The sequence below is a fragment of the Anoplolepis gracilipes genome, chromosome 4, assembly GCF_047496725.1.
Source record: "Anoplolepis gracilipes chromosome 4, ASM4749672v1, whole genome shotgun sequence".
Lineage (NCBI taxonomy): Eukaryota > Metazoa > Arthropoda > Insecta > Hymenoptera > Formicidae > Anoplolepis > Anoplolepis gracilipes.
The window spans coordinates 11,679,761-11,701,805 of record NC_132973.1 but is presented as its reverse complement, the minus strand read 5'-3'; the positions used below and the strand labels follow the sequence as shown (position 1 = coordinate 11,701,805).

The 22,045-nt window shown below is 33.1% G+C and overlaps 2 protein-coding genes and 1 non-coding gene across 7 annotated transcripts in view; 2 read left to right on the top strand and 1 right to left on the bottom strand.

The window, feature by feature from the left end:
- Sprt (PDZ domain-containing protein sprite) overlaps positions 1–19,838 on the top strand; it is a 64,335-nt gene extending 44,497 nt beyond the window's left edge. For 4 of the 5 annotated variants that reach the window (XM_072889890.1, XM_072889894.1, XM_072889893.1 and 1 more), the window contains 8 exons: positions 10,927–11,087; positions 11,838–12,023; positions 13,063–13,218; positions 13,693–13,845; positions 16,209–16,473; positions 16,639–16,680; positions 16,975–17,382; positions 17,786–19,838. In XM_072889890.1, coding sequence (XP_072745991.1) covers positions 10,927–11,087; positions 11,838–12,023; positions 13,063–13,218; positions 13,693–13,845; positions 16,209–16,473; positions 16,639–16,680; positions 16,975–17,382; positions 17,786–18,199 — 1,785 coding nt within the window. In that variant the 3' untranslated portion in view covers positions 18,200–19,838. The remainder of the gene's footprint in view (positions 1–10,926; positions 11,088–11,837; positions 12,024–13,062; positions 13,219–13,692; positions 13,846–16,208; positions 16,474–16,638; positions 16,681–16,974; positions 17,383–17,785) is intronic. The other variant, XM_072889891.1, reaches the window with a different exon arrangement.
- Positions 12,760–12,831, top strand: Trnae-uuc (transfer RNA glutamic acid (anticodon UUC)). Its single transcript has one exon. It is a non-coding gene; the product is annotated as a tRNA-Glu (tRNA).
- Positions 19,839–19,892: 54 nt separating the features above from the next.
- Positions 19,893–21,844, bottom strand: Rfc4 (replication factor C subunit RfC4). Its single transcript, XM_072889937.1, has 6 exons — positions 21,698–21,844; positions 20,963–21,230; positions 20,627–20,875; positions 20,336–20,545; positions 20,143–20,256; positions 19,893–20,039 (listed from the first exon to the last, which is right to left on the bottom strand). The coding sequence occupies exons 1-6, from the start codon at positions 21,808–21,810 to the stop codon at positions 19,938–19,940; spliced, it is 1,056 nt and encodes a 351-aa protein (XP_072746038.1). The 5' UTR covers positions 21,811–21,844; the 3' UTR covers positions 19,893–19,937.
- Positions 21,845–22,045: the final 201 nt, after the last annotated feature.

Below are 22,045 nucleotides of genomic sequence, written 5' to 3'. Positions count from 1 at the left end.
TTGCGCATTTTTCATGATAAACTATGCGACGAGCTATTAAACTAGCTTTACGCAAAAAATATAGGATTTTTGTATTATTTTCTGCCCTAACATTGTTGTCGAGAATAGAAGTAAAATTTCCAAAAACTCATTTTAATCATGTACGCTGGAAACAAATAAATCAAGGAAAAATATATGAGTAAAAAAATATTATTTAAAATTAAATACATGCATGATATATATCATGTTGCATTTTAATGTAAATATTTGAGAATTTACTGACATGCGATTTCGTCATAAATATCTACAAGTATACGATATCTATAAGTAATAAAAATATTTATGTTGTATACACAATACACACGATAAATCAGAGTTATGACTGACGAACAAATATTTGACCAAAATAACATTGTACATCGGTATAGTTAATTTATCTGACATACACGATTGCTAGGAGCATTGAAATTATCGATTGCATTTCTGTTTAATAGCAGCGTTGCGATGACGAAGTGCTGTAGTTTGCTAATAAATTGCCGCGCTACTTGTTAGTTGAATGTAACCTTAATTACCCCTTTGAAAAAGATTCTTACAACCGCACCCCAATCGCTGCCAGGCATTGCAGAGTTGAAATAATACCACCGCGTTAATTAGCATAAATACAATCGCCTTCATCGTGTAATAGGAGCTAATGCGACGTTATCAATCATACGATTCGCTCTAGTGAATATAACTCGCGTCACACATTTCATCGTTCTATTAAATCAGCGACAATATCATTGAATATGATTCACAAGTAGTAATTTTAAATTATCGGTGCAATCGAATCTTACTATAACATTATAATTGAACTAAAATTGAATAAAACCCTGTATCATTTTTTTTTTTTTGCGTACTTTAGTTGAAAATTATAAATTAGAAAAGCGGTGTAGTTTAAATTATATATATAAAGATAAATATAAGAATTTACACAAAAGAAATTTCTCTTTCTGTACACAAATTCTGTCAGCGTTAACTAATGGTGTCTAAAAGAAAGATGTAAGTAAACGTAAGAAAGACGAGCTAATATTTATCATCATATATTTACTTCTGTTTACAATATTCTTATATTTGGCATAGTTAATATTTACTTCCGTTGGAAGGATCAGGTTTCTGGAAGAAAGATGCAAATACTTCGCATACTCATCTCACTTGAGAAGAAAGAGAATTCTTTTATTGGGAGAGCGTACTTTTACTTTCCCACTCTATTCTAATTTACAGTTTGCATAATATGCACCAGGATAGTTAGAATCTTATTCCGACATTTCTAGTGATTTCTAATCTCATCCTTCAGCTCTTTGCTTCGCTGAAACTCGCGAGACGATAGACGCGCGCGAATCCTTTTCCATTTACACCCACTACTCGCTTCTATCTGCATCGAATTGCATTTTGATAAATGCATATCCGCCGGTCATTATTTATCATCCATTCGCTAAACCCTTCTTCTTGCAACGAGTGGATCTATCGACTCGAACAACAGGCACGCCCTGTACCATCGAGGCAGTCGAACGATCCGGTTTTCCTAACCAGCGTCCTTAAACCCGCGTCGGCCATATCTCTGAGTCCCTTAGTACATTGTACAATACAATTCGACATCGAACTGACCTTAACTTTGATAGTTTCGAGAAATCACGTCGTTGCTCGTGTAGTCCGAATTGATCAGAATAGTATTGTGTATCGCGATCCAATATCTTGGAAGGTACAGTGTTACTGATTTTTCTATCAACGAAAGGAAACGACTAACGACCAATATATCAGGATATAAAAGAATACATATAACAGAATAAAGAAGAAGAACATTACAAATTTGTGTCTCAGCATTTTTCTTGTTTGCGATAAAGCTTTCTGAAAAACGTGTCTTTGATAAAACATTATTTCGTATAAACGTTGTTCAAGATAAAGATATTTTTTTTTTTTTTTTTTTTTATTCAAATGCATTTGCATAATGCAGATTTACGCGTTTTAAAGAAAAAAAAGTCGTTTTCTGAGAGTTTCTAACTTGTTTAATCGAAATGCATCGGAAAATTCATGCTCAACCGAATCTCCACGACCGATGTGACATTTCGTTTTCTCGAGGCAATATGACGAGTGAAAGAACTGCGAGACGAAAAGGATGGGAACGTCACATGCGGGAGACTCGATATGAATAATAAAAAAGGATGCGTCAACTCGAGAAGAGTCGTTGCATCAATGTTGGTGAGAAGCATCCTTGCTCAGGAGCTTTTAAGACGGTTGATATCCGTCGAAGATCTTTTATCCCGAGTTCTCGTGCGGGATGAAAACGTCTCGAGAACTCCGCTCCAATTTTATCCTGGCGAGCGACGGAACGACTACTTCTCCAAAAAGATCGAGAGAAAAGTTTCGACATGTACATAAAAAAAAAAAAAAAAAAAAAATTTCGCGCACCGTGTCGCATGAAAGATTGAAGAATATTTCAGAATATGGAATAAAACGTGCGAAAAAAATAAATTTTAGATTTATGTAAAAATATGCTTCATTTTTTGCTTTCGTCTAAATTGTCATGAATATTCAAGTATGCGACAGTATTGTTAGACAGATCCAAGCAGATAATAGAAGGCATAATCCTTACAATTATATAGAACGACCTGATATATCGTGAGACCCTAAGATATTTTCCTTTCTACTCGAATCGTTCGAGTCTGTTAATTTTGAAACCCTTCGTCGCAAGAAGAGAGAAGTTAGGTCATAATACGCCCTTGGGCTCAAGGGCCCAGACAGATCTGCCAAGAGATTGCGATCCCAAGAGTCACTGCCCTTAGCTGTCTGAGCGCCGATACTTTCGACCAAGTTCTACTTGGTGAAGAATATAGGATTGTTGCCCCTCGATAACCTCGCTACCGCTCGTGTCGTCAAATTCTCGTTTTGCAAACCGAAATACATGAAAGCAGAAAAAAATCTTTACACCCGTCAGACCCGATAAAATAGAAGAACAAAAATTATGCAAAATTATATATATATATATATATATTTTTTTTTTTTTTCATGCAAATAGATACAATTTTTCGAGCAGAATTAATAATTAATCTTTAATTTAAAAATATGATGGAAACTGGCAGATGCAATTTTTCAATCGAAGATTATCTCGCAACAGAAAATTTCTATTTTCAAGAAACAAGAAATCGTGTTTATAAACTTTGCGTCGTTGAGCGCGGCGTTTTATTTCTCGAAGAAAAATGCCAGTCCTCTTCCCTTCGCAAATTCCGCAATAAATTTTCGTTTCCTACATGCTTGCGCCGTTTTTGTTCCTTTGCCGCGATGTGTGTGCTGCAGTTGCGCGTCGAGAAATTCGTGGAATGCTCCAGGCGGTTTCGCAGCCCATTCATTTCCACTTCTGCGCAAGCTGGAAAGGTGTCTGGAAGATGCGATCTGAAAGTAACACTCACCTACGTGTCTCTATTATCTTGTTATTTAGAGGGCTATTATAATACACATACTTTTCGCATATGTCGGAATCGCTTTGCGAGAAAAATATTCGATATTGTTTTGTTGAAAGCATATGTTCTGCATCGCGGAATATGTTTGCGCGTTTGCCATTTGAAATACCTGAATAACGTGAAATAATATATTGTCGGAAATCAATTACTATGCAGAAAATCTCTATAATTATCTCGTAATGGCAGCGAAATAGATTTTTGCGATTTAGAATGCGTATAAGCTAAGGATATTAGTTTGCACTAAATATACGCGCGTATAACGTAATAGTGTTAATCACATTTAATGCGAAGCTTTCGAAGTTTAATTTGGTAATGATTCATCTATTCTCATCCATGTTGTAATCATGAATCAAGGTTTTAGAGCGCCCGGATTTATTTCGATACCACATCTGCGTCTTCCGCGCCAATCTTCTTAATCGTACCAATCTATCCTGCGAAGGATACTACGCCAGTCGCGATAAGGGAGCACCATCAAGATTCTCATTCGCGTTGAAACGCGTCAGCGGAACGAAAGCGATGGAATCGACACTTTGGAGGCAGGAATTATCGCGGATTTCGATCCACGTGTGTACTGTTCGCGCGTTTCTTCCTCGTGCAACGAGATAAATTTTAGCATCGGTACATCGCGCCTCGGGTCACGATTCGCCTCCTGCTAGACGTACTCCAAAACAAATGTTCCTATCGAATGCAACGATGTATCGTATCTTGCTGTGCGATTCGCTCGTTCTCCTCTCCCACGTGCTCGGTTTCAATAAACATTTTTTTTTGTCACTATCTCGTTATTTGAGATGTGGTTTTGCTCTTACTCACTCTCATTTTTTCTTCTTTACTCGAATAAACTTTGATATTGATGTACAATATATTGTCTCGTGTCGCGGATAAAAAGAAATTGAATTGGAAAAAGAATATACACACTATGGATATATAAAAGGTACCTACGGTAAACTTTAGAAACACATTTCCTTTGACGTTATAACTTTTTTGTGTTGCGAAAATTTATTTTTACAGCTATATAAACATTCACCTTGAAACGTGTCTTGTATCTAATATTTAATATTATTGTGGAAAGTTACGCAATAAAGAAAAGAGAGTTTAGTCAAATTTTTATTAAAGAATAGCTCGATACTTCAAATTTATATCATAAACTGCATTAATATTTTACAAGATATTTGTATATTTATCAGTAGGATGTTAAACTACTTGAAACATTAAATTATATATATTATTTTTTTTTTTTTTTTTACAAAAACTCACATTTGATCAATTTTAATTTATTTCCTTTTAATTTATTTCCGTAATATTATTCATGAAAGAAATTAATCAATTTTCTTCGTCACAAATAACATTGTTAATATATAATTCAACAATTCTCTTTTTCTTTTATTCCTTTCCATACGCAACATCTGTCACAAATTTCTAAATTTCTCTAAACATAAAGAGCTATACATAGAATCAATATATATTTTTGTTGAAAGCTTTTCGGGATTATTCACATGCAACAGACGTGCCCTCGGGATTTATCTTATCCTTGTCCACGTGTACAGGAGAGACTCGCTCGCGGACAGAATGGATAGAAACTTGTGACAGGATTTCGACTTTCGTGTAAAGCCAATTGAGGATCGGCGAAGCAATAATTATTAACTACAAAGTCTCGTTCCTGTATATAGTCTTTCATTCATAAGTTAAGAGAGTTCGAGAAACCAATTATACATCATACGATCAGGAACTTACAACTGATTTCATCAGCATTGATCAATTTTATTATAACTACTTCAGTCATGAAAGTTTCTCTTCGTCTCTGATTTTGATTCTGTAAAGAAAGAAATGATTGTTTTTCTAAAAATCCAGGAAAAAACTTTTTACGAAACTCGAAAGTAGCAACTTGAGAAAAATCTCGAGTGGATTGCAAATAACATATTTTTATCGCGATACTAGCGCAGAATTTCAATAGGTACGATAACTTCTCTTTATGCTAGAAAAAAAGGAACACGATTTATGGTATCTTTGTTGCTGATCTTTGACATCACAGTGGCGAAAAGCCGTGTTTATGGAAAGCAGGCACTTCACGATGAAGGTCGCATGCACGCGAGGAGTCCTTTGTTAACCCGTAAGTATACGTAGGCTGAAACATGCGTGAATATACTGAATATATTTCGTATGAACCCGCTGACCTCTAGAGTCGAGAAGAATACAGATAAAGCTCTTTTTCTCCCGGTTCTTTAAAGCTCTGCTATTTTCATCGTTTACTTTAATATCGATATTATAAGAAGATATTTTTCTAAATAATTTTGACAAAATGTAGTTTGTCATACGATAGGATTGCATTTAAAATCGCACGATGTCACGCATCTCAAACAATGTATCTCTGGATTTCCAATTGAGATCGTCCTACGGGATTTCTCTGTAGCAAAAAGGCAATGCTGTCTCTTTACCCACGGGAGCAAGAAGTCTGCCAGAAAGAAGCACGTTCGCGCGACGATTTTACCATGAACAATTCCTACCACGGCGACACATTGTTCTCAAGCGTTCCGCATTTTTCGTGCCTTGGCTACCGCGTCGTCGGTTTCCGGGAAATTTCAAATGAGATAACGGCGATTTAAGATGAGAAACCTTGCGCGGAAGAGGAAATGCGCGTCGACGCTTTTACGCGCGCACGTACGCACGCACGCATCGAAAAGGATAATATCGTTCTCGCGCGAGTTAATTATGTAAAAGGCCCGCTTTTGTATACTTAGACTGCAAGGAACTGTCACGTATCACTTAAGAGAGAAAGCAGGGAAGCCGCTTCGCTCACACTGCTCCGAATCACGAATTAAGTCGTGTACGTGAATTTACAGAACAATGATTACGTATCCGGAATTATAAGAAGATAGTTTCCATATATTCTCGAGGCAGTGCTAACGACCGTCCGCGTCAGCAAGAATTAATTGCCCTATCCCAGTCGTTATCTTTTACATCTTGCTTACTCTTGCTAATTGCGGGAGTTAGCCGAGATCATTATTTACAGACGATACTGGATATTTCTTTTAGTATCCTTCTAGCGTAAGAAAATTGATTTGAACTTCGTGGAAAACAGGAATTATTGATTTTAAAAATTCTTGTATATATATATATATATATATATATATATTTCATTCTTTCGTGACAAGTATTAATTTCTATAAATTTTTTTTTTTTTATAACAGCACGTTGCCAAGATGAGAATTACTATAAGCATCAGCGGAAACTGTACATAAAAATATAAAGAACAAAATTACAAAAGTTTTTTTTGACAACAGTATAATTCAAGATTATAGCGAGAATGGCAAGTGATTGACATAAATCTCATATCGTCCATGTAAGAGGCAATCTTTTTTTTATTATAAGAAACTTCCTTCTTCGTCCGAATAAACTTCATAAACTTTTTAATGCCACTGGATGACGTGCTCAAATAGATATTCCGGTCTATCTTCAAAAACTATGATAGAGGCAAACCTATAGACAACTTCTATTTTCAATATTACATGTTTCGCAACTTTGTTAAGAAAAGAAATAATTCACAATTGTCTCATCACACGAAATCTTATTTCTTCAAAGTTAGGAAGTTGTAATAGAATCACTGAAGATCAAATTTATTAAATGATAATTAATAAAAATTTGCCATTGTATAACTTCTTTCTCTACATCAAATTAAAAAAAAAAAAAAAAAAAAATTAAAAAGAACAAGTTAAGTATAACGACAGCTGATTGTGAGTTTATTATACATGCATTGAAACGTGAACAAATAATTAAAATTAAAAATTCATAAAATTGCTTAAAAATGATAATTTTTTTGAAGAATATATTTTTCTAAAAATTATAGCATCTCAAACATGTTAATTTATATTATACATGATTTATACCTAATTTTTAAATCCAATTCACGATCGAATGAGTTATTATAATTCCTGAAAGGCAAAAAAAGACTCGATATACATGAAATTGCAGAATGTTATAAGTGTATTTCCGAGAACGTTAAGGCCGTAATCAACGAAATTGCGCGGCTGTAAAAATAACCGGTATGAAATCTCGTAATACCGTAATGCGAACATTTTGGCCGTTGCGAGCTAATTGGCCAACGCGTCGGTCCCATCGGCGACAGTAGTCTCTTGGCTTTGAGACGTAATAGGATCGCTCGGTCCGGCTATTACCAAGCCGCGTTATCCTGTTGTGGGATACCGGTGCGTCCCGTAAATCTCCGTATGCGATAATCCCACGGGCAAACACGTCGAGTAGCTAACTTGCAGCACATGAAGGAGAGAGAGCCTTCCTTCTCACGGTCGAGAAGTGTCGCGCCGAGAGACCGCTTATCTTACACAGGCTCGAAAACAAATGTACACGAACTCGCTTGATACTAAATCAGTGACTACGGTGCTATAAGAGTTTAATACTTGCGAAACGAACGAAGCGATGTTCTCGAGACATTAAAAGATCTGGAAATCTCTCTGCGATGCCGACAAATGACCTATAGAGATGATTTTAAATAATCGCGAGAAAAGAATAAGAATAAATATTTGCTATCTAACTTTTTTTTTTTACATTTTTTAATATTAGATGAGGCTTTCAATGCTAGAGAGGAATTGCATACATCATAAAACTATTATTACAAAAAATAAAAATATATAAAAATATAAAATCAAAGTATTTCATAAATGGTGTCGGTATCAAAATGAAAAATTACTGAAGTTTTTTTTAAGCAGAAAAAATCAAGTAATTTAATATTATATGTCTCGTAGAACGAAAAGAACAAACAGCAATAAACGTCTTCAAGAGTGAAATCTTGATATGCTAAAGTAAAATCGGTCGCTCTCAATGTGCAAAAATAGTGCATAATTAAGGCACGATTAATGCCTTGTTGCGAGAACACTAATTGTGAGCGTCTCTCAATTCATGACTTCTTAATGAAGAATCATCGATTCCCGCAAATTCGTTCCACGTATCTCCCGCAAGACAGAACTCGCGAGTCAAGGGCTTCGAGACCTATGACCCTTGGGGAAAGATTCGAAGTCACGGTATGGCGGTCCTTGATACATGGTCCTTGAGAGGATACGCTGTCCCTCCTGGCGATGCAACGGAGGTGGATGTTGCCCTTCGTCGAGTGTGTACTCTCGTGATGGAGGCGGACGCGATATGGTAGTATCATGGGCATAGTGTGTCTCGGACTCGGACGAGACACGGACCACCAACCGGGCATCTCGGAACGATGAACCGGATGCGCCTATTCCAGCGGGAACGTCCACCGCCAACGACTTGCAGAACTCTTCGCGGTTCAAAGTTCAACAGTTATTTTTCTAACATGCATGAGACGAAAAATCGTTAGGAATCAGCGAGGCTTTCAACATCGCAAACTCACAGTCGACATTAATATTGTAGCATGTTCTTATAGTGAGAGTGTTCTTTCTCGCACATAAAAGTAGATAATATATATTTTGGATAAATGCAGATTACACAAAAGACATTAAAAAATATCTGCTTTTGAATCTCGAAGATTTTTCCTTGTGGATGTAAAATTAAGTAACACCAAAAAAATAATATGCAAATCAAAAGTATCCCTTGCTTTTCACGTTACATATTAATCATTAACGAGAAAATGAAACTTATTCATTTCTCGTTCTCGGAGGTAACCATTTCTCACGGATCTCATACACCACGTGAGAAAACGCGGAAAGGTAAATCATGAGCGAACGGCGTCCCTCTGACCAAAAAGAGACATCCGGTTTATAGTCGATTTTCTGTATACGAGAGGCCTGGCTGGTGGTCCGGTCTAGGATATGCCGCACTTGCGAGAGTAGAGACCTCGGTATGTATCGGTCGATGAGACATGAGGCCCTCGTCGGTGCGGACTCGGGGTCCGGCATTGACCTTCCTGGGCCGGACGGCGAGAGGGGGCCGTAGGTGCTGTCTTCTCAAGGACCATCGAGGATGGTCGTCGTGTGCAGTACCGACGCTGGAAGCCCATTAAGGCATCCCGAGACATCCCGTCCCGACTATCGTCGCAAATCATAGGTTTAATGGAACGATAAATTTGTATTCATGCCGCGTGCCGATCCACCCCCGCGAAACCCCGCTCTCGCCACCAAGTCGTATCCGTGTGCGCTGCGGATGTGAAAAAGAGGAGCGAAAGGTACACCGCAACGAGGACCTTGTGATGAGATGGTGCGCGCACCGTGGAATCCGAATAATTGATAGGTGCCAGCGTTTCTTGCCAGCACCTCTGTCGTGGATGCTGTCGAATACAACGTAAAAGAAAAAAGAGACGCTAAAGACTAATACGTGAACAATAAAAAAGAAGAAATAAAAGAAGCACTTTCATCGACAAATGTTTCTTTCTCTTTCTCGCTCTCTCGCTCTTACATGGCTTACATAACTCTTTTGCGTAATTTTTTCATACCAAAATTTTATTATCTCACAACCCTTAATAATAGAATCGTTATAAAAATGTTTAAATAATTAATCTCGTACATCTCCAATTTTAAAAATATCTATAGAGATTATATTATATTTTTTTCTTTCTATCTTTCTCTTTTTGCATTAATATATTTTTAAATATATTTAAATATTTTTTATGTTAATATAAAAAATATATTAATATCAATCTTGAATCTATGTGTCGGTTTTTCTTATATAATATATAATATTATTTAAAGTTAATTCATCAGCTGTTAGTATTTTTATCGCGACGTTTTGTAATAATATATAAAAATTATTAAAAAACTAACTATATGTTCGATATGAAAATTATTCTATATATTACAACAATATTATAGTTTTTATCGTGGTTTCCACTTTTTTGATAAACATTTACAGCATGAAACAACGGATTATATACCGGGGAATTATAATTTTCAGCCAGCACGATTTATAAATATTCATGTTTGACAAATTGCTCGCGACGTTGTCTTGCGAGACCTATACGCTTCGTCGTTATGTAAATTGCCTTGCTTGTTCATGCATGTGAGAAAATGGAATATATATAATACCTATTATATCAAAGAGATGACAATTACTTTTTTTCTCTCTCTCTCTCTCTTTCGTCCGAGCTATACCTACAAATAATTAATCAAACTTGTAGCGTTTTCCCCAAAATGCTACAAGTTTGATTAATTATTTGTAGGAAAACGCCCAAACTTGTCATGTTTCACTAGTTCTTTCAATAAATTTTACGAATTTTATTAATAACTTTTTAAACACACACACACATATATATATATATATATATATATATATATATATATATATATATAATATATATAATGTGTGTGCGTGTAAGTAAGCGTAAAAATAAATATTTTTACATCAGGAGAGAGATATAGAACAAACATACAATGATATGCAACTCTAAGTTTTAAATACAAATCTAAAACGTTAAACATCGTCGTTACAAAATTATTATTTTTTTAATTAACTTGTAATTATATCTTGATACATATTACAGATGGCCAGTATAGAGGTATCTCTGTCGACGACTCCAAGACGGAAAAAAGGCGGCAGTGTTTCCGGAGGCGTTACCTCCCCCGCTCACCGGAATAGAGATCATTATAAAGAATTGGACGCTCTCCGAGTCGCTCTGCGCGACAAAGAAAACATCATACAGACGTGAGTAATTGCTTGATTACACATCCTTGAGATACACGGTCGGCATTGAGAGAGAAAGATCGCCGGTATAGCGATTGATCACGTCCCATTCCTTTATTATAATGATCGCGTGCAGAAATAATAAATAGGCAACGAGCGGGCTTGATATACTTTAAAGAGAAACATAATAGCCGGATTTTCCTAAATGAACATCGCAATTTAAAAAAAAATTCTCTTTTAAAGGATAAATCTTTCAGAATTGGTTTGTCGGAGCAATTTTTTTCGCTTTCTGCATAGATAAATTGCTTCATATTATTCATCTTAAAATGAATATAAAATATAAAAGAATTACAGAGAAAAATACTGTGTGCCTTATTAATTTTTAATATTTTTCTTAGTAAGACCTTTTTCGGTTTTTTTTTTTTTTTTTTAAGTAAAATACTGGCTATAAATTGTTCTACAAAAAAATTTGAAAGATAAAATAATTTTTAATTATTATTAAAATATAAAATGCAATACAAGCAAAGCATTCTATATAATACAATAGTAAAAAGATTAAAAGTTTTATACTCTATTTTTTTAAGCTAAAGCTTAAGATCTATTGTTAAAAATTATACATAGATTTTATAGATAGTAAATAATCTACCAAAGTAAAAAATCTATCTCGAAATCTCAATGAATAATATATTTCTAAAGATCAGAGTGTAGACAATAGAGAGCACAAAGGTGTATTTCCTTTGCTTGAACATTCGGGCCTTTGTTATTTTTCAGGCTCAAGGGTCAGCTCTGCAACACGCTGAGCAATAGACTGGCATTACGCAATGGCGCGCCACCCTTGACCGAGGCCGACAGGAAAGCGGCCGAGGAACGGCTTCAAAGGTTGCGACGGGACGCCGACAATAAGCGACTGGCTATTAAGAACCTCAAGTTGGCGCTCGAGCGTCTCGACATTACAGAGTAAGGATGAAATCAAGATTTCAGCCGCGCGGCTTACTCGATCTCATTATCGTAAATTATGATTACCGATACCACGATGTGCAAACGTCTGCTATAAACACACGGCAATATAGACAAAACTATATACATTGTCTGTGTACGATAATATACAGATAAACACAATTATCCATTTAATATTATAGTAATGTACTTTAATTGGATATTATTATACTGCATTAAATACTAATAATTTATATGATTATAGATTATAAAGTAGATAGAAGTGACAGACTGATTGAAATGACTAATTTAATCAAGCAATTCATAAAAAGAGTGTGATTATTAATATATTAAATTTATATTTGTAATTATAAACGTATCAATAACTATCGATTAGTAAACATTCCCAGATAAAAATTCAAAAATTACGAGAATTTAATAAAGATATGGAAGTACAAAAAAGGTAAATAATAGACAAATTATTCACTAAATAAAATAATTATTAGTTTTTGTACATATATAATTTTTACAATAAATAATAAGTTATGATTGAATGAATATTTATGTACATACACGAAAATTCAAAATGTTATTAATATTGACATATATGAATAATTGAAAAAAAAATTATAATAAAAGTTAACAGATATATTTTATTTGTGAAACAAAATTTAATAAATATAGAATAAATAATAAATAATTTTCAAAACTAAATACGATACAGTCTTGAAATATATTAGAAGAGGTAATTTTAAGATCCCATATGGTCTAGTGGCTAGGATACCTGGCTTTCACCCAGGAGGCTCGGGTTCGATTCCCGGTATGGGAAATTTTTTTTTCAAGAAAAAAGAAAGACTTAATGATTTATTAACAAAAACAGTTATCTTTGAACAAAAAAAATTAAATCTATTTAAAATTTAAAAAAATACACGATTGCAAAAAGTAAAACACTTAAATGAATAAATATAATAATATTAAAATTATAATTTGTGTCGTTTCTCTCACATTTTATATTATAAATATGTTAAATGTGTGTGTACATATATGTAATTTTTTCCAGTAATATCGATGTTCGAATACAACAAGCGGAATTGGAGTATAGACTAGGCCGCGAAGAACTCGAGCTGCTGACTCTTCACGAAGAAAGCAGAGCTCTTCAAACTGCTTTAGAATTAGCTGAAACTCAAGAAAAACAAAAAAACGATACAATATTCAGGTATATATTTTCTATATTTTTATTGTTAAATCATTTTTTCATAATGCTATGCAACTTTCTTTTGGCGTTACATAAACTCAACAAAATAATAAGAAACTATTTTTCTGCCCTATTTGCTCAAAAATAAACAAGAACTGATTAACATTATAAGGAAATGAAGGTATCTCAGCATATTAATTTATATACATGATGTGTGCGATATATTTCAAATTCCTTGTCTTTTAATTTAAAATTATTTTTCTCAACAAAATATAATATAATTAGAATTCATTTTTTACTAGAAATGTGCTTTTATCATTAAATATTTTAATAATTAAAATATACGAATATACATTATAAATATATTAAGACTTTATATATATTATTTAAAACTATTTAAATTTAACAAAACTAGAAAATAAGATTGTATAAGTGTTATATGTTATATTTTTTCAACAAGAGACTTAAATTTACATCGATCACTTTGCTTTGCAGCTGCATTTCCGGTTCGACACAAGTTACGATTCACGCGGTAGAAGTCAGCGCGGATCCGAAAAGTCCTCGTTTTGGGGCCGGTCCAAGAGACGACGCGATCGGCCTTTACGTCGATTGGGCCGTAGAGGATTCCGGTCTTTGTAAGGGAGACAGGTATTGTTACATCGCACGAAATTTGCGAGTCATCGAATAAACTTCATACAGCGTTCCTCCGGTATACAAGGTGTTTTAATGAAAAAATCCATGAATTTTTCGTTCCTCGTGCGTACATTCGACTCGCGTAAAGATATTCTTTCCGTAATTGTCTTACAAATGTCTTGTTTGCTGCATTGTAAGCGACATATATGGCACATTTCCCAAGATCAGAATTTCATCATCAATTTCCCATCATCGAATTTCAGAAGCATATATTTTGACAGATACAGAAAGGATCTATTTTACGATATTGCTTACGAGATAATAATTATAATATTTATTATAATATTTAAGTTTCAAATATCTCATTTTAATCCTTAACTAGTCTGTAATTGATTAAACTTCTAAACACTCCTATTTTCAATGTAGATCCAAATAATGATATTTAAAATACATTTATAGTGTTATTAATTAATGTGTAAAAATTATTTTAATAACTATTTATTTTTGCAAAATTTGTAAAATTTTTAAGAATTCTTAAAAAGAATTGATTTTTTTAAGAGAAACATTCCATAAAGTATTTTTATTTATAAATTATATAATATATGATAAAAATTCTCTTACACTGGATAATAAGCAGAATTTTAATCTATTAGATATTAAATGAATTAATAATGAAAGGAAAGTTAATTTTTAAAAAATTTTTGAATTAGAAAAATTATCTGTTCTATATATCAGAATATACAATACATGCTTCTGAAATTTAATTTAAAGTTTACAAAATCAGTAAAACTTTCCAAACGTATAAAAGTGTGAGCAAAACTGTAAATCGAATGTCGACCGTTTTGTTTTACTGTTTTCCTCTTCAGGAAGATTACGACAACACGAATAGGATATTTCTTCTGTGTGAAAGGATGGTAGTGCACGTAACTGCGGGAGCGAAGTAACCATTCCATTCTGCGCACTCTTTAATCACCATCTAACAGGAGTAAAAAAGTCGTGTTTCTGTCGACATCCGTCGCAACAATTAACGTGCCTCTCTCGAAATTTATGCTTTGGAACGACACGTTGCTTTCCGACGAAGCTGTCACCGACAAATTTCGTAATTACAATTCGGAATTTTCAATTTGCAAATTCACAATTAGAAAAACAATTTTTACTATGCTAATATTTCTTATTATTATAGTCTTTTTATTTTATTTCTAGAAATTATCCATGCATTATGGATTAATACAAAGTTTTTAAAAAGTAAGAATTATCTTTGAAAATAAAAATTCGAGGAATTCTATTAATTCGAACGCAGCTCTGTTAGCTTCGGAATGAGATGCAGGAAGGGTGTCGGAGGAATCATAATGTGTTTGTGCGACGGTGGTAGTACTAACGTAACGAATGTGACTATCGGGGAAGAACAATGGAGCAATCTTGACATTTGGTTCCCAACGGGTCGCTGTAGCGTGAAGCAGCACCGGAAGTTCGCCGTGTGCCCTCGCTAATTGCACCCGCGACTTCACATGACCCCACCTTCCACTATTACCAGGCACAAGGGTGTTTCAAGACTGCTTACGTAGATCTTCTAAAAATTCGCATAAAATTAATGGACTGTTGAACTTTTTGGTTCAAAGCGTTTAATTTGAAAAATGGAATTGATTCTCGGATAAGTTGCTTTAAAATTTCAGTAAAGTCGACTCAAAATGTTAAATATAAAATTAAATTTGATTTTGTTATCTACTTCCATTCGTAGAATTAGCGAAAATTCTTTTACTTTTAATTGATTATATAATTCAGAAGTTATAAACAATTTAATATTTTTTAAGCAATGAACAAATTCTAAAAAATGCAAAGTACAAATTTTTATTTAAAAATACACTGAACTCTCTTTCCTAATTGATATTATAACTGCTTATTAAGAAACTTGAAGTTTTTTTTTAGTTAATAAACCTTGTGTTGCTTCTCACGAAATAAATAAAGATAATACGCATACTTTACCCTGTATTTTTTTTTCTAGTTCCCACACGTTATTATTCACTACGCGTCATTAAACCCAGTTCTACACGTAATTTCACCTTATAACTTGATCATATAGAATATAAAGTTGTAATCAGATATCGCCCAACATTGCAATCGTCAGTCTGACAATGAGTTCTATTGAGAGAGAGACTAATACTGTAATCAACTAATTTTTCATTAATTATATGCACATATATGCGTATATTATACTAAAAAAAAAATGAAATGTATCTCTTGTCATTTGTATGATGTATTAAAGAATTTTCAATTATTTCTCCTTAAAAAAAATCAATTTTTTAACATCAAAGAAAATTCATCCAGCTAAATAAAATACAATTGTTTTACAGTGATTAAACGGTATACATTATTTGCAGAATCTTAGAGGTAAATGGAAAACTGGTGGTAGGAGCGGGTAGAAGCGATTTGGCACGGCTTCTGGCCGTTGCACCTGACGCTGCGCAAATAGTAGTCCTGCGAAAAGGCGAGTCCCTGGCGGCATTACGCACGTTACGCTCCGATAATCTCAGACTGACGCACAGGATCGGTTATCTCGAGGAACAAGTCAGAGATCTCTTGGCGCCGAGCAGAACCGAAGTCCCCACCGAAGAGCCGTCGCCGAATCGTCAAGAACATGTACAGGTAACTTGCTGACGCATCAGATCGTTTTGGTAAAATAAATCATCAAAACTTGGACTAAATATCCATATCAATGAACGAAAGTTTATTAAATTTTAATTGCACCGACATTAAAATTATATTTTGTATATTTATTAATTATTGTACATTTCTAAATTATTTTTATAGAAAAATTTTAAAAAATGTCTCACAGAAGAAGAAAAAAATTTGGTAAGTTAATATCACAGCTATAATGAATGCATAGAACAATGTTTAGAAAAAATTATATTATTATAATTTATAATTAATCAATGTGTGAAAAATTCCCTTTCATTTTCCATATACATATATGTATAAAATATATATAAAATATATATTTTAATTAAGTTACAAAAATTTTGACAAGAGGTTGATAAGTTTTTTCATAAAATGTTCGTTATAAGAAGAAAGTCGCCTAATAACTAAAATTAACGGCTAATAAGTATCAAACGTAATGATTTCATAAATTAATATTCTGAATTACAGGTTTTCCAAAAAGGCCCTCAGGTAACAGCATTAGTGGCAAATCTACCTGGTCTTAATGTCAAAAGTTGTACGGAATTACGGCAAAGTTTGCCAACTGTCAGAAGCAGACACAGTGATCATTCCAAACGTCTGATAGATGCTAGAAACCAGCGTGAGCTCGACTTCTCGTCCGACGGAGTTTCAAACGGTCATCACAAATCACGAAATAAACAGAAACATCAAGGATTACAGCTGGCCAGGTCGACGGCCAGCCTCGACTGTAAGCAATCGCTGATGCAGTCGCAGATGCACCGTCGAAGATCGCCACGCGCCGAATCTGCCATGGAGCACCTGCATAAAAGTCGCAAGAGCGTCTCGCAGTTGCATTCTCTAGAGTTTGACTCTGAGCCGACTTATTACCGCTTACAGGTATATTTTGCACCATGTATAGTGGTATATGTATGTAGTGTATGTAGTTTTTGATACAAAATTTGAATTTTTTCTTAAAATTAAAAAATTCTTCAGACATTATATGCAAATCCTGAGTCCTGAATGTTAGTAATTGAATCTTGATTCTTTTTTCCATTGATTCGTTTATTTGATAAAATAAAAGGATTAATGAAGGAACATCCGATATAAAATTTTTTACTTTTACTTATTAGATTGATGGAAAGTTTTTTTCGTTTTTGTGACATTAAAAAAATGCGAAAAACAAAATTATCGTTAAACCAACCCAATACATAAGAGTACTTTATTCAGTGATTCAAATTTTCAAATTTATTCGGTATCTATATTATTGATATAATCTATATGTATAATATCCTCGATTTAGGATTCCCAGTCTCGTGCGTCAGAGAATTCGGAAGCATCGGCGATGTACGCTAGCTCTCAGGAGACGAAAACTCGCCCGGCGCCGCCAAAGAAGCCGTTACGACTTTCCTTGCATCGCGCGGCGAGCCTCCAATCCGTGGAAAGTGCGCCACCGACCGCATCGCAGCACGACATGGCCCGAAAGCCCACAAAGAGAAACCATCGCGGCGATCCACCAACGGAGAAGAGTATACCTCGGCATCTTGAGATGAACGGCGGTGATATGAACTCAAACTTGCAGGAATCTCTTATTAATCCGCCTCAACCGCCTCCAAGAACACCCTCTAGAGCGGAATCGTGTCAAAGCGCGCTGCGATGGCCTTCCCCAAAACCGAGACCGCATTTGACATCCGTACCAATGGAAAAATGGTGCTAAACATTACAAATCTGCATTTCCCAGATGAATAAAAGAAAAATGTTCCCCGAAGTGAGAATTTTGGAGTATCAAATTTATATAATCATTAATACAGTTACTTTTCTATCACTTCCATGTTATGATAATTTGCAAAGTTAATCAATGATACAGATAAGAATGTACAAAGAAATATCTAATGAATCCTTGAAATATGCCATTCCATTGCTTGGAACTGATTATGGCTGCATTCCGATATTCACTGCCAGTACTGAAAATCTATAAGTTACGTCACGTACACTATAGATTTTCAGTACTGGCAGTGAATATCAGAACGCAATCTATATCACAAACTAGTAATGCATATTGAGACTTAAACTTCGATTTATTAAATTTAATGACTAGCTCATTCCATCGACTATTTATAATCAAGATTAGTTTTATGTTCTAATTGAAAGATAACACGTTTGTACATTATGATATAAATTATATCAAGGACATGTTATGTTGAGAGGATAAAATCTTTTTAATTTATCCTTTTCTATCAAAAATTTTTTAATTTTTTTTTTAACCCAAAATACACATATTTCGCTCAAAAAAATTAAAAGAAAAAATATAAGACTGATGAACTAGGCATTTGGACAAATCTAAACAGATTGCACATTCATGAAATGTACATCTGAAAGGTCCTTGACTTTTGTATTTAAAATATATAAAGTCAAATTTTTTTAAATTCTATATTTCAGTCAATCTCGATTAGGCAATATGTATAAACACAATTTATTATAATTGGTAAATAATACTATTTAATGTTCTTAAATATAAGATTATAATTTTTTTTTTAATTAATGAGAAGTACCAAAATGAATTAAAATAAATTTACCACTGTATATATGGCTCAGTAACATGTACATGTATCAGACATGTACCAAATTTTCTCACATATCACAATCACATTATATATTATACATGTTTTTATAGTTCTTGTCATCCTTGTGGTTTTTAATAACATAATTTAATTATTTGATTTTCCAAGAAAGGCATATATACATATACAAGTAATACTTGTTAATATAATTCTGTGTGTATAAAGATAGCAAATAAATTCTATATTGCAATTTTATGATAAAATTATCGTTAAACATTACAATAAGATTTATAATATAACTCTATAATTATATATTGTTTTAAGTGTATAAATGTACAAAGTATTATAGCCCCTAATTTTAAAGTAGAAAAATAGAAATATTTGAAATACATTTCATAAATATCATATATTTGAAAACAATTATTTTGTAATGGCATATTAATAATGAAAAATAGATTGATTCCTCTGTGAAAATAAAATCTTATGTAAAGTATACAAAATATTTTAATATTAAAATGCATGTTTATGACTTTTGCTGTCATTATGCATATATAGTGATTTATAAGTTCTTTTTTTATCTTTGTAACTTGTACAACAGTAATAAGTTACTGTGCAAATATTTTCATTTCTTAACTACTCATGACAAAGTATTTGTGAAACTATATGCATCAATATGTTATGCAGTATTGTATGCAATGTACATTAGATTCATGGGCTATAATATATATTCTATTTTGTAAGTATCCAAGTAAAACAATATTTCTAGAAAAATTATTTTGACATAATATTTCCAGACTTGAGAAACTACAAAAATAGATTATGTATAGTAAAAATAAAGCATAATAAAAATATATATACAAATGTTTATTAAAAAAATGATAGAATGTTAATCAATTATTTCGACATACATACACGACAAAGTTTTGCCACAAGGGCATGTAATTGTAACAAACTATTGATACCTTCCACTATTCCCATATGCGTTATTCCAATTTCCTGTGTATGTAAATCAAAATGTTAAAAATATTTTCTTAAAGTTGTATGTAAGAGTAAAATAATTGTAATCTTTTCACACAAAATAATGTCACATGCAATTTACCTTAACAAATTTCAGCTTCAATTTTTCATCCATGGTATGATTTTTACAAACTTTGAATATGTTACTGATTATATCTTCTGCAGAATATCCCATTTTCCAGAAATGATCCATTACCTAGTAAATATAATTTATAAATATAATGAGAGATATATATCTTTACACATAATAATATTTTCAAGTGTATATATTTTACCGTGCATGCTTTAGAAATATCTCCTTTTATACAATCATCCAACATCTCTTTGACGATTAAAGGATGAGGTTCGTCGCAAACTTTAAAAACATTTTCACCATTGACATGATTAAATCCGTTATATGTAGATTGCAGATTATTCAAGGCTTGTCTCATGTCTCCTTGAGCTGTAAACACTATTGCTTCCATACCATCGTCTGTATAAGAAATCTACGAACGATAAAGTAAAAATAAATAGCTTTTGTGTAAATCAACTTTAAATTATTTATCATTGTCCGTAAAATTTTGTACATTTTCTTTTTCACAGACTTGGAGAACTTTTGCTAAGATTTGGGCATCTGTTAATTTCCCATATCTTAACATGGCACATCGTGACTGTATAGGTTCAATGATCTCCTCTGTATTATTACATGCAAGAGCAAATCTGGTTGTATGACTATAAATTTCCATTGTTCGACGCAGTGCCTGCTGCGCACCATCGGTCATGCTATCTGCTTCATCCAAAATAATAATTTTATGCTTTCCTTTAGGAAGATTTACCTGTAATTAGAACAATTATAACATATGGTATTACTTAAAAAAAATTGTATCCAATATTCTATATGTTCTATGTATTCCATATATTACCTTCTTTTGTGCAAACATTTTGATTTTATTCCTAACTACATCTATTCCTCTCTCATTTGAAGCATTTAATTCAAGTACAGCTTCCTTAAACACTGGTCCCAATAGAATACGTGCCAAACATAAAATCGTAGTAGTTTTGCCAACTCCAGGTGGACCAGCAATAATAATATTTGGTGTATTTCCATGTTGAGCAAAAACAGCTAATCTTGATATAGTGTCTTCATTGCCAACAATATCTGAGAATACTTGTGGCCGATATTTTTCGATCCTAGATACCAATAAATAACATATTATTCTATATGATCCAAAACACAATGGGATTCTTATTAATCAATTAATATTATTACAAATATTGTTATTTCTTTTTGCAATCTTGCAAGAAGTGGTCAATATATTCTATATAATTCAGTAAATAATGCTATGAATATCGACTGCATATTGATAGCAAGATTTTATATGTTATTCATATATATATATATATATATATATATATATATATATAATCATGATTGTATAAAAGGAGATGCATTTATAAACAAACTAAATTCTACGAAATTGACAAACAAGATAATATCTAAGAATTCATTATATTCCACGTTATTTTCTTAAATTTATGTCTTTGTTTTGTACAGAGTTAAATAAAATCTTGTCAAAGGTTAGGGATAACCTATTTTTTCACAGTAATATAAACCAATTATTAAAAATTAAATTTTTATTCGCGATAATAAGACATACCATGGTAAATTTTGAGACTTATTATCTTTCTCTTTAATTTTCGTATCGCTGTTACTTGTAGATGGTAAAATTTCAGTCTCCATAGCTTCGTCAACAGCATAATCTCCTGCCATCTTTGAATTTGTGCCGGCTACGCGCGCAAATATAAGGGACTCTAGTGATCCCTGAAAGCGATACTCTGTGGACATTGAACTATTTAGGCCTTGTTTACATCGGTCGACATTTATCGTCCGTTCTTATATATAAGATCATCTTAAGATATGTTTTTAGTGGACTACGTTCAGCCAATCAGATGGCCGAATAGAATTTTAAGAACGGACTATGAATACCGGCCTAAGGCCTTACTTT

Bases quoted from the DNA above. Each gene is read 5' to 3' on its own strand.
- Rfc4 (XM_072889937.1), bottom strand. From the start codon at position 21,810: ATGGCAGGAGATTATGCTGTTGACGAAGCTATGGAGACTGAAATTTTA. The intron at 20,876-20,962 runs GTAATATATGGA...TTCTAATTACAG, and splicing joins AAATGTTTGCACAAAAGAAG to GTAAATCTTCCTAAAGGAAA. The intron at 20,040-20,142 runs GTAAATTGCATG...TTACATACACAG, and splicing joins TGAAGCTGAAATTTGTTAAG to GAAATTGGAATAACGCATAT.